Below are 18,216 nucleotides of genomic sequence, written 5' to 3'. Positions count from 1 at the left end.
CCTTTGCTAACAGGTATTGTGTCGATTTAGAACTTGCCCAAGACAGTTCAGAATTGTCAATTTAAAGAAATGTTGCCAATTTATTCATTACAACATTTAGCTAACTTTAGATAGTTAATCCAGAGATGTTTAATTTTGCCTCGATTTGTCAGCCTCGTCCAGATCATCATGGCATTTGTAGTTCTTTATGATAGCCACATTAGCAGCTAATCAGCATTTCATTTGATGAGGGTAAATACAGGCAAATATATTGATAAAATGAATTATAAGTGTTTCTAAAATCCCATAGAAGAATTAAGGGTAGAAAAACGATTGGAACCATGTCCCTGTTTCAACTCTAGGTTGTAAGGATATTTTTACTGTGGTACTGTATTACCTGCCAACACGGCGGGTGAAAGGGAGGGAGTGACCGAGGGAGAGCAGCTTTGCAGGGAATTAGGATTTACTCCGTATTAGTGTAGAGAGAGAGGGAGAGCACAGGAGTTAGAGTAGGAGAGAAAGAAACACGCCTGAAAGAGCGGGAGTACGTGAATATGTAACATAAAAGGCAAGAAGGAAATAAATGGATTCGGGGCTTGCTGAGCGTATCATAGAGAACGGGACAGTGAGAAGAGAGACGAGGTAGAAAGAAAGGAGAAGATGGTGTCTGAAACAGCAACAGACAGATGTTCCAGAAAGCTGGCGAAGAGATACGGATAAGAAAAGGGGAAAGGAGGAGAGGGGAAGTGCAGAGGTGTGCAGAGAAACGACTGCAACAAAAAGGCCGGATGGGAGTCTATACTGAGACAAATGCACGCATACACACCCACAACACACACATGGCTAGACTGCCGCCGACCAGTGACTCCGGTCGACTACTGCCAGTGGTACCCAAAGGTGAGTGATTAGTGTTGGTATGCGCGATTGTTGAGTAGAATTGCATTTTTTTTTAAAGTTTGGTGTGTGAAGATAGACACTACGCTGTGTTGGACTGAGCCACACACCTACCTAAACATACTATTGAGCACTGAGCATTACACCACGGATATCGCTTCATTTGATATGAACACTAGCATGGCGCCAGTGTGTGCAGCGCGCCACGGGAGAGGAGATTACTATGTGACCTGACACAGCTGCTGTTGCTATGGACCTTACACTTCTATATCAGTACATTATAAACTGGGGGGTTCGAGCCCTGCTGACAGGCGTGGTATATAGCACGGGTATGACTAAACGTTTATTTTTTACTGCTAAATTACGTTGGTAACCAGTGACACCTCGGGGGTTTGTGGTATACGGCCAATATACCACGGCTAAGAGCTGTTCTTTCGCACAACGAAAAGCGGAGTGCCTGGATACAGCCCTTAGCCGTGGTATAATGGCCATATGCCACAACCCTCGTGCCTTATTGCTTAAGTATACACTGACATGGTCACTTATGCTTACACTACTCAGTAGGGTACGTGTTGTATGTGTCACAGGCGGGGATCTGAACCCGGGTCTCCAATGGGAGAAACCAACGTCTTGACCGTTAAACTCATGTCTGCTACGTTTGCTTGTGGTGTCTATAGCGCTGTCATGTATATGTGGTACAATGTTAGTCATTTCAAATCAGTACTTGAAGTGGGATGAAAACGATGCCAGAGCTCACCATAATTTTACTGTACCAGGGTTCATATTGAAGGGTCTTGACCCCAGGTCTCCCAGCCCATAGCCAAACGTATTAACCAATGCTGTAATATGGTTATAGGGAGATCGTAACAAGCGAACTGGTACAGGAAGTATTCATATTCAATCATCTCGCTCTCTCACCCTCTCAGACCCTCTCACTAATGCATTAGATGCCATTGTGGTCAGTACTGATCTCATCGAGGATGAACTCCGACCTCACCTGGAAACAGTACTTACTGTCATACAGGAAAAACGTGAGTCACACACACACACACACACACACACACCTCTGACCACAGCCAAGAGGCCACTACCTGCCAACGAAACCAAAAGTTACACAAAACGTGGCCTTTCCCTCAAGGGAGAACTTCGATTTTGTCTATTCTCCAAAAGTATATAATGTACAGTAGCCAAGCCATTGTTAAACAGGATGGGAGGGTGGGTTTCCATTAGTTACAGCAGCCACAAAGTCAAAATATCGTAGAAAATCATGAACACCAAAATGTGCTTTTTGGTCTTATTTTAGGTTAGGGTTAGCAGTGTGTTTTTCAGTTTAGGGTTAAGGTTAGGTTTAAAATCAAATTTTAAGAAGAGAAATTTGTGGTAACAAGTGAGGAACAAGGGAGAGAAGGAAGGAAGGGGTTAAGAGCGAGAGAGTTGGATGCGTGACCAATTGGACAAACAGTCGCTAAGCCGTTTGTGTCTGAGGGAGAGAGAGAGGGAGGGCGGGAGAAAGAGACGAAACAGGAGGGAGAGGCGAAAAGGTCACAGGGTTGATTAACCTGCCTGGATTAAACTAACACACACGTAAACAAACCATACACAATGTACATAAACTCAGCAAAAAAAGAAACGTCCTCTCACTGTCAACTGTGTTTTTTTTCAGCAAACTTAACATGTGTAAATATTTGTATGAACTTAACAAGATTCAACAACTGAGACATAAACTGAACAAGTTCCACCGACATGTGACTAACAGAAATGGAATAATGTGTCCCTGAACAAAGGGGTGGTCAAAATCAGAAGTAACAGTCAGTATCTGGTGTGGCCACCAGCTGCATTAAGTACTGCAGTGCATCTCCTGACCGTTCCACGGGTGCATGTTCATTAATTGTTTATGGTTCATTGAACAAGCATGGGAAACAGTGTTTAAACCCTTTACAATGAAGATCTGTGAAGTTATTTGGATTTTTATAAATTATCTTTGAAAGACAGGGTCCTGAAAAAGGGACGTTTCTTTTTTTGCTGAGTTTACATGGCACACACAGTATTCACACAGTTACGTACACACAGTATTCGCATGCATGCCTGGATGGCTCGTAGGTAAATGGAGGGAGAATACAGTAAAGAGTGTATATTGTGCTTGTTAATATGATGCTGTGCATTTAACCTCTCTGTGTGTGTGTGGTGTGTAGAGCGTGGGGCTGCAGAACAGGTGGCAGTGAGTGGTGTATTACCTACTCTGGCTCAAGCCCTTAGGAGGAGAGGTCCGCTTACTTTAATTACTGCTAAACTGGTGTCAGAACTGGCCAGAGAAAGTAAGTCTCTCTCTCTGCCTCTCTCTCTCTCTCTGCCTCTCTCTCTCTCTTTGCCTCTCTCTCTCTCGCTCTGCCTCTCTCTTTGCCTCTCTCTCGCTCTCTGCCTCTCTCTGCCTCTCTTTCTTTGCCTCTCTCTCTTTGCCTCTCTCGCTCTCTCTCTGCCTCTCTCTCTTTACCTCTCTCTCTCTTTGCCTCTCTCTCGCTCGCTCTGCCTCTCTCTCTTTACCTCTCTCTCTCTCTTTGCCTCTCTCTCTCTTGCTCTGCCTCTCTCTCTTTGCCTCTCTCTCTCTCTCTGCCTCTCTCTCTCTCTTTGCCTCTCTCGCTCTCTCTCTGCCTCTCTCTCTTTACCTCTCTCTCTCTCTTTGCCTCTCTCTCTCTCTTTGCCTCTCTCTCTCTCTCTCTTTGCCTCTCTCTCTCTCTCTCTTTCTGCCTCTCTCTCGCTCTGCCTCTCATGGTTGTCATTCACTGCTTCTTTCTCCATCAGCGGTGATCAGGGAGAGGTGTGGTGAGACAGGGGTGTCATCTGCTCTGCTGTCTGTGCTGCTCTCCAGGGATCAGGAGCTGCTGATACACGCTGGCCGCGCTATCGCTCGTATCTGCTACGAGAGCAGTGAGTCATCGCTAACCACTGACCCCTAACCCTCGACCACAGCCTTATCTCTAACGCTTCAAGTCTAAGCCCTTAACCTAACCTTTCTTACACATATTTCTCTCTCTCAGGGTGTCAACAGGAGCAGTTGTTGCGTTTGGGGGTGGTCCCTAGGCTGGTCGGAATCCTGCTGGGTTTTAAAAGCAACCAGGCTCTGGAGGGTGTGTGTCTTGTGGCCCTGTGTAACCTAGGTGACATGGGAGAGGGGGGGGAAGATGGAGGTATATCGTGGGAGAGAGGCGTGTCGCTATGTCCCGAGGAGTCTGTGTTTCGTGGCGTGACTTGTCACTCCTGCGGCTTTGGCTCCATGGTTACAGTCGTCAGACTGACCCAGTGGTCGCCCGGGCAACACACCGTCAGCATCGAGGTGTTATCCCGTTACTCCATCGGGTTCTGGACAATGCATAACAACCGCCGGACAGTGCGACGTTCGCCACTCTCTCACCTGGGAACGTGTCCTAGGTTCTACAAAGCCATCAAGTACTCCGTCCAGAACATTCCCAACAGTAGAAGCCTCAAGTCACTGATCTTCCACATCTTCCTTTGAGAGGGGAATGGACTACAAACATGGCAGCATATTATGGACTACAAACATGGCAGCATATCATGGTTTACAAACAACGCACCATATTATGAACTAAAAACATTTTTCATTGACTATGAATATGGTATTCTATCATTGACAAACAGGAGAACTCATTCACACCTTCTTAGAGAGGAACGGACTACAAACATGGCATTTTATGGACTACAAACAGGTTGACCCTGAAAGTCACTGCAGATACATCAGGACTGCAGACAGAAACCGAGATGACTGTGGGTGTTGTGGCTACATTTTTTTTTCAAAATTGACATTAAAGGTTCAAATGTATTTCTTTATTTTGTTTTTAAGAAATTCTAAAATAGTTTGACAACCCTGTTTTGTACACTTTTAAATTATATCAAACTTTTATCTTTTTCAATCAGTGATGAAGACATGTATCATGGTATGGTGGGGTATGCAAAATGGGTCAACTTTGAGCACCTTTATCTTTTGAAGGTTTTGGCATTCAGGTCCAAAATGTCCCTTTCTGACCACTTCTTAAATGGACAAACATGTATGATACATTTTGCTTAATCAAAAGTGATGCTGTCAAAAAGTGATTCAATTCAAATGGATTTACCCACACACACTACTAGGTCCGTATAGCGGCCGATAGGTTTGTTCATAACATTCATTATACACAATACAATCTTAGACTGAACTTCTTACTGTGTAGCTCTTTCTCTCTATTTCTAGGTTTTGTATCATACACAATGTTTAAAATGTCAGAACAGTAGTTTTCTCATAAAAAAAATGTCATATGCAAGAACGAGTGACACTTGTAATTTCTGCTGTGCCATATAAAACCATGTTTTTGACAATTCGTTAGTCAATTTTACCTCACCAGTATTTCATCCTCATTCTACATAATTTTAACCTGTTGAATGTTAATGTTAAGTGGATGGCTGTGTAAAACATATCTCCATGAAGGCCATGAACAGTACCTAGTAATGCCTTATACTGTTAGAAGGCTCAGATTTAGTGCTTTTTTATTAGGTATTCATTATTTGTGATTTTATGCATTTTTGCAGTAGTATGCACTGCTATAATCCGCCACAGTTGACGCGTCATAATACCGATTAAAACACGGAAATGGTTCCAATGGTTTTCCCGCCATTCATTTTTCACATTGTGAATAAATAAAAAAGTATAATTAATTGTGTTTGGTGTAGGTTTACCTTGGCATGACGTTTTAATAGCCGTGTAATTCTCTCTCAGACAAGATGAGTTTTATCAATTAATTCGCCTCAATTTACTCTTAAAAATTCGCAATGCTAATTATTGATGAAAGTTACCTTGTCAGAGAGAGATTTGCGTGGTTATCGAAATGTCATGCCAGGGTAATCCTACACGAAACACAGACTTTATATGAAGTAGTTATAAAATCCCAGATGGAACAATTGGAACCATTTCCGGGTTTTATGACTCATACTGTGACACTCAACAGTAAATAGTATGAAGTAAGTAGTAGATTTTTTTGGGGGGGGGCTGGTTGCTGTTGGCCGGGGTAGTGGTAACCAGGTGGAAAGCATGGCCGGCCGCAGAAAAATGCTTATTGATATTCTCGATTATCGTAGATTTATCGGTGGTGACAGTGTTTCCTAGCCTCAGTGCAGTGGGCAGCTGGGAGGAGGTGCTCTTATTCTCCATGGATTTTACAGTGTCCCAAAACTTTTTGGAATTAGTGCTACAGGATGCAAATTTCTGTTTGAAAAAGCTAGCCTTTGCTTTCCTAACTGACTGTGTATATTGGTTCCTGGCGTCCCTGAAAAGTTGCATATCGCGGGGGCTATTCGATGCTAATGCAGTACACCACAGGATGTTTTTGTGTTGGTCAAGGGCAGTCAAGTCAGGAGTGAACCAGGGGCTATATCTGTTCTTAGTTCTACATTTTGTGAATGGGGCATGCTTATTTAAGATGGTGAGGAAAGCACTTTTAAAGAACACCCAGGCACCCTCTACTGACGGGATGAGGCCAATATCCTTCCAGGATACCCGGGCCAGGTCGATTAGAAAGGCCTGGTCGCTGAAGGGTTTTAGGGAGCGTTTGACAGTGCTGAGGGGTGGTCGTTTGACCGCGGTCCCATTACGGACGTAGGCAATGAGGCAGTGATCGCTGAGATCCTGGTTGAAGACAGCAGAGGTGTATTTGGAGGGCAAGTTGGTCAGGATGATTTGTTTCTGGAGACTTGTTTCTGGAAAGGTAGATTTTTAAAAGTAGAAGCTCGAACTGTTTGGACACAGACCTGGATAGTAAGACAGAACTCTGCAGGCTAACTCTGCAGTAGATTGCAACTCCGCCCCCTTTGGCAGTTCTATCTTGACGGAAAATGTTGTAGCTGGGGATGGAGATTTCAGAATTTGTTGTGGCTTTCCTAAGCCAGGATTCAGACAAGGCTAGGGCATCAGGGTTGGCGGAGTGTGCTAAAGCAGTGAATAAAATAAACTTAGGGAGGAGGCTTCTGATGTTAACATGCATGAAACCAAGGCTTTTACGGTTACAGAAGTCAACAAATGAGAGCGCCTGGGGAATAGGTGTAGAACTGGGGGCTACAGGGTCTGGGTTAACCTCTACATTACCAGAGGAACAGAGGAGGAGTAGGATAAGGGTACGGCTAAAGGCTATCAGAACTGATCGTCTAGTGCGTTGGGAACAGAGAATAAAAGGAGCAGATTTCTGGGAGTGGTAGAATAGATTCAGGGCATAATATACAGACAAGGGTATGGTAGGATGTGAGTCCAGTGGAGGTAAACCTAGGCATTGAGTGACGATGGGAGAGGTGGCGTCTCTGGAGGCACCAGTTAAGCCAGGTGAGGTCTCTGCATGCGTGGGAGGTGGGACAAAAGATCTATCTAAGGCATGTTGAGCAGGACTGGGGGCTCTACAGTAAAATAAAACAATAATAACTAACCGAAACAGCAGTAGACAAGGCATATTGACATTAGAGATAGGCATAAAGCAATCATGGGTGTTTGTCGGAAGAGCTAACACAAAAACGTGTAAATGGCGATGAATGGGCAGAGAGGGTCAGTTAGGTACATACAGGACCTGAGTTCGAGGCTGGGGCCAACAGATAAACAAAATGACATACAGTGTTAATGAACAGACCAGCAGGCATCAGCTGTGTAGCCGAGTGATCATAGGGTCCGATGAGCAACAATAGGTGATTCAAGGAGCCATTAACTGACTTGCCTAGTTAAATAAAGGTTTAAAAAAAAAATTAAGAAATAAGTCGGCAGGCACTTTGACTTTGTGGCTGTGCTATCTAGTGGAAACAGGTTCACTGGTTGCCGGCTTATCAACTAGCCGTGCAGCCCAATTAATCATAATAATGTCCGTAACGGCGCAAATGGAATGGCATCTGGAAACCATGTGTTTGATGTATTTGATGCCATTCCACTGATTCCGCACCAGTTGTTTCCACAAGCCCGTTCTCCCCAATTAAGGTACCACCAACCTCCTATGGGCTACAGCTACCCATACTGTAGGAAAACGGGTCTGTCAGCCAGAACAGTCGCGAAGCGATTTGGCCTAACAGAATTTGATTTAAAAGCGAATTACCTTGATATGCCTTGATAAAACAATGACATTGTAAACGAAAGTCCCTTAAATAGGGGACTTAATGTTTTTTTCTGATAGGAATATTTTTCATAACAGGTGTAAGGCAGGTGTGTTACCTGCTCATATAACCTGTAGCCACTCCAGGGGAAGACTGGGACAATTCGGCCCTAGAATTTTATCCACACCAGACCACATCACTGCGCACCGCAAACTCATTATTACCGGTGCCACTAACTTTACAGTTGGTGGCAGCAGCCCATGATTTGTTGGACCCATATCATGAGTAGGCTGAACATCTTATAAAGTAATTCAGAAGTTGTTTCATCTAACACGTCCAAGCAGGATATTTTGATGTGCAACCGAATCCAGTGATAGTCATGGATTTTGGGTTGATATGTAGACTATAGTTGCAGATTTTGGAAATGATAATCGGATAGAAAAAATTGCCTATCTAGTAATTTTACAATCAGGTTTGGTAGCCTATGCTGTTGGGTGAACTGTCTGGCCTTGGGCATGGTTGTTCATGCAGTGGGTTGTTCATGCGGTGGTTACAATCTATTACTGATCACCACACAAGCAAACGAGTTTGGTACAGGGATAGACTTTTACATGCCAAATCTCATTGGATACACCGTTTGATTATTGAAATATTGGATTAAATGTAACTTCAGAGTTGTTTTTTTCTTTATGAGGGCTAATCAGGGACGTCTGGTCATCCTAGTCAAAATAGGACTCCAGAATTTCCAGAATTTTTGGGGTTCAATAGAGATGAATTACATACATCTTTACGTGCACTAATTAATATCATAGGCTAATTAATGTGGGGTTCAACACCTGAGGAAGTGGAAACTCAAAACCCACTGCTAACTTTAAATATAACACCCACTGCCAGTAGTCATGTATTCATCCAACAGTAAATGTAATGTCCTAAAAAACTTTGCAGTTGTAGGCTACTACCCATGTGGCCTTTAGGGCTATCCCCTCGCAATGGCCAGTCCGCATTTCACGCTCGCCACTCCATATCTCAAAGCCATATCAAATATAAAATAGTTGCTATTGAGCTGAATATTGAGAGTTGAGAAGTACAAATTATACCTACAGAAAGCTGAGACCCTCATCTCTTCGACAAGGGGACGAAGCTTCCAAAGCTGTGTTTTTACATTTTGAAATGTTATATGATCAGACTGCATTTTTCTCTCGAGCTATGGGGGTAGAGGAGAGTGGCTCGCTCATCACAGCAGCATGGCCCAGCAAGGGCACAGGCACAGGAGCAGGGCAGACACTTTCATTACAGGAATCATGAGGATAATGCACTTTTACTGTTTGACCAAATCATGGTTTTAGCCACCCAAAAAATAGGACGTTTTGAGTGAGGTTACAATGTAGATTGTGCTCTTTCTACATGTACAGTGGCTTGCGAAATTATTCATCCCCCTTGGCATTTTTCCTATTTTGTTGCCTTACAACCTGAAATTAAAATGTATTTGGGGGAGGGTTTGTATCATTTGATTTACACAACATGCCTACCACTTTGAAGATGCAAAATAATTTTTATTGTGAAACAAACAAGAAATAAGACAAAAAAAAATGAAATCTTGAGCGTGCATAACTATTCACCCCCCCAAAGTCAATACTTTGTAGAGGCACCTTTTGCAGCAATTACAGCTGCAAGTCTCTTGGGGTATGTCTCTATAAGCTTGGCACATCTAGCCACTGGGATCTTTGCCCATTCTTCAAGGCAGAACTGCTCCAGCTCCTTCAAGTTGGATGGATTCCGCTGGTGTACAGCAATCTTTAAGTCATACCACAGATTCTCAATTAGATTGAGGTCTGGGCTTTAGGCCATTCCAAGACATTTAAATGTTTCCCTTAAACCACTCGAGTGTTGCTTTAGCAGTATGCTTTGGGTCATGGTCCTGCTGGAAGGTGAACCTCCGTCCCAGTCTCAAATCTCTGGAAGACTGAAACAGGTTTCCCTCAAGAATTTCCCTGTATTTAGCGCCATCCATCATTCCTTAAATTCTGACTAGTTTCCCAGTCCCTGCTGATGAAAAACACCCCCATGATGCTGCCACCACCATGCTTCACTGTGGGGATGTTGTTCTCGGGGTGATGAGAGGTGTTGGGTTTGCATCAGACATAGCGTTTTCCTTGATGTCCAAAAAGCTAAATTTTTGTCTCATCTGACCAGAGTACCTTCTTCCATATGTTTGAGGAATCTCCCACATGCCTTCTGGCGAACACCAAGCATGTTTGCATATTTTTTTCTTTAAGCAACGGCTTTTTCTGGCCACTCTTCCATTAAGGCCAGCTCTGTGGAGTGTACGGCTTAAAGTGGTCCTATGGACAGATACTCCAATCTCCGCTGTGGAGCTTTGCAGCTCCTTCAGGGTAATCTTTGGTCTCTTTGTTGCCTCTCTGATTAATGCCCTCCTTGCCTGGTCCGTGAGTTTTGGTGGGTGGCCCTCTCTTGGCAGGTTTGTTGTGGTGCCATATTCTTTCCATTTTTAACAATGGATTTAATGGTGCTCCATGGGATGTTCAAATTTCTGATATTTTTTATAACCCAACCCTGATCTGTACTTCTCCACTACTTTGTCCCTGACCTGTTTGGAGAGCTCCTTGGTCTTCATGGTGCCACTTGCTTGGTGGTGCCCCTTGCTTAGTAGTGTTGCAGACTCTGGAGCCTTTCAGAACAGGTGTATACATACTGAGAGCATGTGACACTAAGATTGCACACAGGTGGACTTTATTTAACTAATTATGTGACTTCTGAAGGTAATTGGTGGCGACAGATTGTTTTTAGCGGCTTCATAGCAAAGGGGGTGAATACATATGCACGCACCATTTTTCCGTTGTTTTTTTAAACCATTTTGTGTATGTCCATTACATGAAGCCCAAATAAAAATGAATTTCAATTACAGGTTGTAATACAACAAAATAGGAAAAACGCCAAGGGGGGTGAATACCTTTTGCAAGCCACTGTATTACAATCCATGATGTTGTCTATCTAACTGATGAGAGAGTTGGAGCAGGTCTCTGCTGATGTCACATTTGACATTGAATGTGTCTTTGCGTGACCTCAGCTCAGCCTATCAGAAAAAACGGTCCGGCCCATCTTGGTCGGGGGGCCGGCTGTTGTCCACTGATCAGCCAAAGGCTCATTATAGATTAGAATGGCCATGTCACCTTTCTCATTGTTCTATTTAGTATATCATTGTTTGTGTGTGTGTGTGTCAACTTTGACCAGACCACCCAACAACAAAAATGTCCAGCCCATCTGGCATTTTCCAGAATTGCCAGATGGCCAATCCGCCCCTGAGCCACTCTGATCCACTTTCACTATCAGTGACAGACCACTAGTGATAAGACTATTCAGCGGAAAGGAAGGCTGGGTTTCACTGAAACCTGTCATTGCAATGTTGAAACAGTTTGCCAATTATAACCAGATGTCCGCTTCTAGCATGGTGTTATCACCACACAAACAGAAAAAATACATTTAAAATACATTTTGTTTTTATTTATTTATTCACATTCATTAAATTTGTATTAATTTAAAATACATTTTTGCAATATACTGTATGTCAAAATGTTCAGAATTGGTCAAATAATATACATTTTTTAAATGTATTAGCATTGTATGTGTGTAAAAATGTATTTTAATTAAATATATTTAATAAGAAATACAGGGCCTTCGGAAAGTATTCAGAACCCTTGACTTTTTACACATTTTGTTACGTTACAGCCTTATTCTAAAATTAATCCTTGTATTTAGTTGTTTTAGTATTTGATATTGTTGCCGTAATTAATGGTTAGAAAGTTTGCTAGCTAGCGTAGCCTCATGCTTGGCGACTGTGTAGAATTGTGTAACATTTATTATTACACTACTATAGTGGGTAATCTGTTGATATGTGTTGGACAACATACATACAATTTGATGGTTTTAGATTGCATACCTTTTGTAAGTGAAATGCCTTTATTTTGGTACAGATACTAATTCATTGAATAACAATATCTATATGTACTGTTAAAGAGACTGAATATAAGATATAAAAGTATGTGAATGAATATTTTTCTATTAATAATGACTGTGAATTTAAATTTTTCTATAAAACAATTGTAATGAACCTGACAATTGACCCTTGACACTTGTGGATAAAAAAATAATAATTCTTCAAGCTCTGTCAAATTGGTTGTTGATCATTGCCAGACAATCATTTTCAGGTTTTGATATAGATTTTCAAGCCGATTTAAGTCAAAACTGTATTCACGGTCTTCTTGGTAAGCAACTCCAGTGTAGATTTGGCCTTGCGTCTTAGGTTATTGTCCTGCTGATAGGTGAATTTGTCACACCCTGATCTGTTTCACCTGTACTTGTTATTGTCTCCACCCCCTCTAGGTGTCACTTGTTTTCCCCAGTGTATTTATCCCTGTGTTTCCTTTCTCTCTGTGCCAGTTTGTCCTGTATGTCCCGTACTCCTACCTTTGCTATTCTCCTTTTTCTAGTCCTGCCGGTTTTGACCCTTGTCTGTTTCTGGACTCTGTACCCGCCTGCCTGACCAGTCTGCCTGCCTTGACCTCGAGCCTGTCTGCCACGCTGGTCCTCCTGGACTCTGAACTGGTTTTGACCTTTTGTCTGTCCACAACCATTCTCTTCCCTACTCCTTTTTGGTTTATTAAACACCATAAACTCCAACCATCTGCCTCCTGTGTCTGCATCTGGGTCTCGCCTTGTGTCATGATAGAATTAATCTCCCAGTGTCTGCTGGAAAGCAGACTAAACCAGGTTAACCTCTAGGATTTTGCCTGTGCTTAGCTCCATTTAGTTTATTTTTTATCCTGAAAACCTCCCCCATCCTTAACGATTACAATCATACCCATAACATGATGGCGCCACCATTATGCTTGAAAATTTGGAGAGTGGTACTCAGTAATGTGTTGTATTGGATTTGTCCCAAACATAACACTGTATTCAGGACCAAAAGTTCATTGCTTTACCACCTTTTTTGCAGTATTACTTTAGTGCCTTGTTAAAAAAAGGATGCATGTTTTGGAATATTTTTTTTCTGGCTTCCTTCTTTTCACTATGTCAATTAGGTTAGTATTGTGGCATAACTACAATGTTGTTGATCCATCCTTAGTTTAAACTCAGTGACTGTTTTAATGTCACGATTGGCCTCCTGGTGAATTCCATGAGAAGTTTCCTTCCTCTCTGGCATCTGAGTCAGGAAGGACGCCTGTATCTTTGTAGTGGCTGGGTGTATTGATTCACCAATCAAAGTCTAACTTCACCATGCTTAAAGGGATATTCAATGTCTGCTTTTTTTTACCCATCAACCAATAGGTGCCCTTTGTGAGGCATTGGAAAACCTCCCTGTTTTTTGTGGTTGAATCTGTGTTTGAAATGCACCTTACAGATAATTGTATGTGTGGGGTACAGAGATGAAGTAGTCTTTCAAAATCATGTTATACACAATAATTGCACACAGAGTGAGTGTGACTTGGGTTAGGGGAAAACACAAAATATATTCACCAGCAAAAAGACACTGAAGGCTGGTCACCAGCACAAATACAACAAATGCTGGTCACCAGCACAAACACAACGAAGGCTGGTCACCATTGAAAACAAAATGAAGGCTGGTCACCAGTGAAAAGACAATGAAGCATGTTCACCAATAAAAAACAAAGGCTGGTCACCAGTGAAAACAACCAAGGCTAGTCACCAATGCAAATACAATGAAGGCTGGTCAACAGTGAAAACACATTGAAGGCTGGTCACCAGTGAAAACACACAATGCTGGTCAACAGCGAAAACACAACAAAGGCTGGTCACCAGTGAAAACACACACAATGCTGGTCACCAGCACAATCACCACGAACGCTGGTCACCAGCGAAAACACAATGAAAGCTGGTCACCAGCGAAAACACAATGAAGGCTGGTCACCATCGAAAGCAAAACGGTGGCTGGTCAACAGTGAAAACACAACGAAGGCCACACACACACACACACACACACACACACAAATCAAATGTTATTTGTCACATGCACCGAATACAACAGGTGTAGACTACAGGTGTAGGTGTAGACTACGGGTGTAGGTGTAGACTACAGGTGTAGGTGTAGACTGTAACTGTGGAATGTTGCTTATGAGCCCTTCCGGTACGATGACGAATAAAAAAAATGAATTGGTAACACAAGAGGAATAAAATAGACAAGAATGGAGCTATATACAGGAAGTACCAGTACCAGGTCAATGTGGAGCTATATACAGGAAGTACCAGTACCAGATCAATGTGGAGTTATATACAGGGAGTACCAGTACCAGATCAATGTGGAGCTATATACAGGGAGTACCAGTACCAGGTCAATGTGGAGCTATATACAGGAAGTACCAGTACCAGATCAATGTGGAGTTATATACAGGGAGTACCAGTACCAGGTCAATGTGGAGTTATATACAGGAAGTACCAGATCAATGTGGAGTTATATACAGGGAGTACCAGTACCAGGTCAATGTGGAGCTATATACAGGAAGTACCAGTACCAGATCAATGTGGAGCTATATACAGGAAGTACCAGTACCAGATCAATGTGGAGTTATATACAGGGAGTATCAGTACCAGATCAATGTGGAGTTATATACAGGGAGTACCAATACCAGATCAATGTGGAGTTATATACAGGGAGTACCAGTACCAGGTCAATGTGGAGCTATATACAGGAAGTACCAGATCAATGTGGAGTTATATACAGGGAGTACCAGTACCAGATCAATGTGGAGCTATATACAGGGAGTACCAGTACCAGGTCAATGTGGAGCTATATACAGGAAGTACCAGTACCAGATCAATGTGAAGTTATATACAGGGAGTACCAGTACCAGGTAAATGTGGAGTTATATACAGGAAGTACCAGATCAATGTGGAGTTATATACAGGGAGTACCAGTACCAGGTCAATGTGGAGCTATATACAGGAAGTACCAGTACCAGATCAATGTGGAGTTATATACAGGGAGTACCAGTACCAGGTCAATGTGGAGCTATATACAGGAAGTACCAGATCAATGTGGAGTTATATACAGGGAGTACCAGTACCAGATCAATGTGGAATTATATACAGGGAGTACCAGTACCAGGTCAATGTGGAGCTATATACAGGAAGTACCAGTACCAGATCAATGTGGAGTTATATACAGGGAGTACCAGTACCAGATCAATGTGGAGCTATATACAGGGAGTACCAGTACCAGGTCAATGTGGAGCTATATACAGGAAGTACCAGTACCAGATCAATGTGGAGTTATATACAGGGAGTACCAGTACCAGGTCAATGTGGAGTTATATACAGGAAGTACCAGATCAATGTGGAGTTATATACAGGGAGTACCAGTACCAGGTCAATGTGGAGCTATATACAGGAAGTACCAGTACCAGATCAATGTGGAGCTATATACAGGAAGTACCAGTACCAGATCAATGTGGAGTTATATACAGGGAGTATCAGTACCAGATCAATGTGGAGTTATATACAGGGAGTACCAATACCAGATCAATGTGGAGTTATATACAGGGAGTACCAGTACCAGGTCAATGTGGAGCTATATACAGGAAGTACCAGATCAATGTGGAGTTATATACAGGGAGTACCAGTACCAGATCAATGTGGAGCTATATGCAGGGAGTACCAGTACCAGGTCAATGTGGAGCTATATACAGGAAGTACCAGTACCAGATCAATGTGGAGTTATATACAGGGAGTACCAGTACCAGGTAAATGTGGAGTTATATACAGGAAGTACCAGATCAATGTGGAGTTATATACAGGGAGTACCAGTACCAGGTCAATGTGGAGCTATATACAGGAAGTACCAGTACCAGATCAATGTGGAGTTATATACAGGGAGTACCAGTACCAGGTCAATGTGGAGCTATATACAGGAAGTACCAGATCAATGTGGAGTTATATACAGGGAGTACCAGTACCAGATCAATGTGGAATTATATACAGGGAGTACCAGTACCAGGTCAATGTGGAGCTATATAAAGGAAGTACCAGTACCAGATCAATGTGGAGTTATATACAGGGAGTACCAGTACCAGGTCAATGTGGAGCTATATACAGGAAGTACCTGTCACGTTCCTGACCTGTTTTCTGTTGTTTTGTATGTGTGTGATGGTCAGGGCGTGAGTTTTGGGTGGGCAGTCTATGTTTGCTGTTTCTATGTTGGTTTTGGGTTGCCTGGTATGGCTCTTAATTAGAGGCAGGTGTTTTGCGTTTTCCTCTAATTGAGAGTCATATTAAGGTAGGTTGTTCTCACTGTTTGTTTGTGGGTGATTGTCTTCCGTGTCTGTGTACCACACGGGACTGTAGCGTTTGTTCGTTCGTTTGTTATAGTCTGTACCTGTTCCTACGTGCTTCGTGTTTTATGTAAGTACTCATGGTGTAGGTCAGTCTACATTCGTTTTTTGTTATTTTGTAATCCTTCCCAGTGTTTGTTTTCGTGTCTCGTCGATTGATTTAATAAATCATTATGTATTCAAAACCCGCTGCATTTTGGTCGAATCACTACTCCTCCTCTTCGTATGAAGGGGAGGAGGAACACCGTTACAGAATCACCCACCAAACCCAGATCAAGCAGCGGGTTAACGGACAGCCACGACAGCAGCAGTGGGAAAAGGAGGATTGGACATGGGAAGAGATCCTGGACGGTAAAGGACCCTGGGCAGAGCCAGTGGAGTGTCGCCGCCCCAAAGCGGAGCTGGAGGCAGCGAAAGCGGAGAGGCGACGTTATGAGGAGGCAGCACGGAAGCAAGGCTGGAGGCCCGTGAGTAACACCCAAAAATTTCTTGGGGGGGGGGGCTAAAGGGGAGTGTGGCGAAGCCGGGTTGGATACCTGAGACAACTCCCCGGGCTTGCCGTGGAGTAAGAGGGCGTCGTACTGGTCAGACACCGTGTTATGCGGTAAAGCGCACGGTGTCCCCAGTACGCGTGCTTAGCCCAGTGCGGGCTATTCCACCTTGCCGCACTGGGAGGGCTAGGTTGGGCATCGAGCCGAGTGCCATGAAGCCGGCCCAACGTATCTGGTCTCCAGTACGTCTCCTCGGGCCGGCGTACATGGCACCAGCCTTACAGGTGGTGTCCCCGGTTCGCCTGCATAGCCCAGTGCGGGCTATTCCACCTCGCCGCACTGGCAGGGCTACGGGGACCATTCAACCTGGTAAGGTTGGGGAGGCTCGGTGCTCAAGAGCACGTGTCCTCCTTCACGGTCCGGTATATCCGGCGCCACCTTCCCGCCCCAGCCTAGTACCACCAGTGCCGACACCACGCACCAGGCTTCCAGTGCATCTCCAGAGCCCTGTTCCTCCTCCACGCACTCTCCCTATGGTGCGTGTCTCCAGCCCAGTGCCTCCAGTTCCGGTACCGCGCACCAGGCTGTCTCTCCGTCTCCTCCCTACAGAACTGCCCGTCTGCCCAGCGGCGCCTGAACTGCCCGTCTGCCCAGCGGCGCCTGAACTGCCCGTCTGCCCAGCGGCACCTGAACTGCCCGTCTGCCCAGCGGCGCCTGAACTGCCCGTCTGCCCAGCGGCGCCTGAACTGCCCGTCTGCCCAACGGCGCCTGAACTGCCCGTCTGCCATGAGCCTGCAAAGCTGCCCGTCTGCCATGAGCCTGCAAAGCCGCCAGACCGGATCAGCCAGAGCCTTCCGCCAGACCGGATCAGCCGGAGCCTTCCGCCAGACCGGATCAGCCGGAGCCTTCCGCCAGACCGGATCAGCCGGAGCCTTCCGCCAGACCGGATCAGCCGGAGCCTTCCGCCAGACCGGATCAGCCGGAGCCTTCCGCCAGACCGGATCAGCCGGAGCCTTCCGCCAGACCGGATCAGCCGGAGCCTTCCGCCAGATCGGATCAGCCGGAGCCTTCCGCCAGACCGGATCAGCCGGAGCCTTCCGCCAGACCGGATCAGCCGGAGCCTTCCGCCAGATCGGATCAGCCGGAGCCTTCCGCCAGATCGGATCAGCCGGAGCCTTCCGCCAGATCGGATCAGCCGGAGCCTTCCGCCAGACCGGATCAGCCGGAGCCTTCCGCCAGACCGGATCAGCCGGAGCCTTCCGCCAGACCGGATCAGCCGGAGCCTTCCGCCAGACCGGACCAGCCTTCAGAGCCGTCCAGCCAGGACCAGCCTTCAGAGCCGTCCAGCCAGGACCAGCCTTCAGAGCCGTCCAGCCAGGACC

The 18,216-nt window shown here is 44.7% G+C and overlaps 1 protein-coding gene across 1 annotated transcript; it reads left to right on the top strand.

The window, feature by feature from the left end:
• Nucleotides 1-282: 282 nt before the first annotated feature.
• On the top strand, nt 283-5,504 carry LOC139570060 (uncharacterized). The gene is made up of 5 exons (XM_071391542.1): nt 283-876; nt 1,800-1,904; nt 3,066-3,188; nt 3,673-3,798; nt 3,909-5,504. The coding sequence occupies exons 1-5, from the start codon at nt 666-668 to the stop codon at nt 4,382-4,384; spliced, it is 1,041 nt and encodes a 346-aa protein (XP_071247643.1). The 5' UTR covers nt 283-665; the 3' UTR covers nt 4,385-5,504.
• Nucleotides 5,505-18,216: the final 12,712 nt, after the last annotated feature.

Source organism: Salvelinus alpinus, chromosome 3 (genome assembly GCF_045679555.1).
Source record: "Salvelinus alpinus chromosome 3, SLU_Salpinus.1, whole genome shotgun sequence".
Taxonomy (NCBI): Eukaryota; Metazoa; Chordata; class Actinopteri; order Salmoniformes; family Salmonidae; genus Salvelinus; species Salvelinus alpinus.
Note: the sequence above shows the minus strand (reverse complement) of the source record. Positions and strands in the feature narration are given on the sequence as shown.

Bases quoted from the DNA above. Each gene is read 5' to 3' on its own strand.
- LOC139570060 (XM_071391542.1), top strand. From the start codon at position 666: ATGTTCCAGAAAGCTGGCGAAGAGATACGGATAAGAAAAGGGGAAAGG. The intron at 1,905-3,065 runs GTGAGTCACACA...TGTGGTGTGTAG, and splicing joins TACTGTCATACAGGAAAAAC to AGCGTGGGGCTGCAGAACAG. The intron at 3,189-3,672 runs GTAAGTCTCTCT...TTTCTCCATCAG, and splicing joins GTCAGAACTGGCCAGAGAAA to CGGTGATCAGGGAGAGGTGT.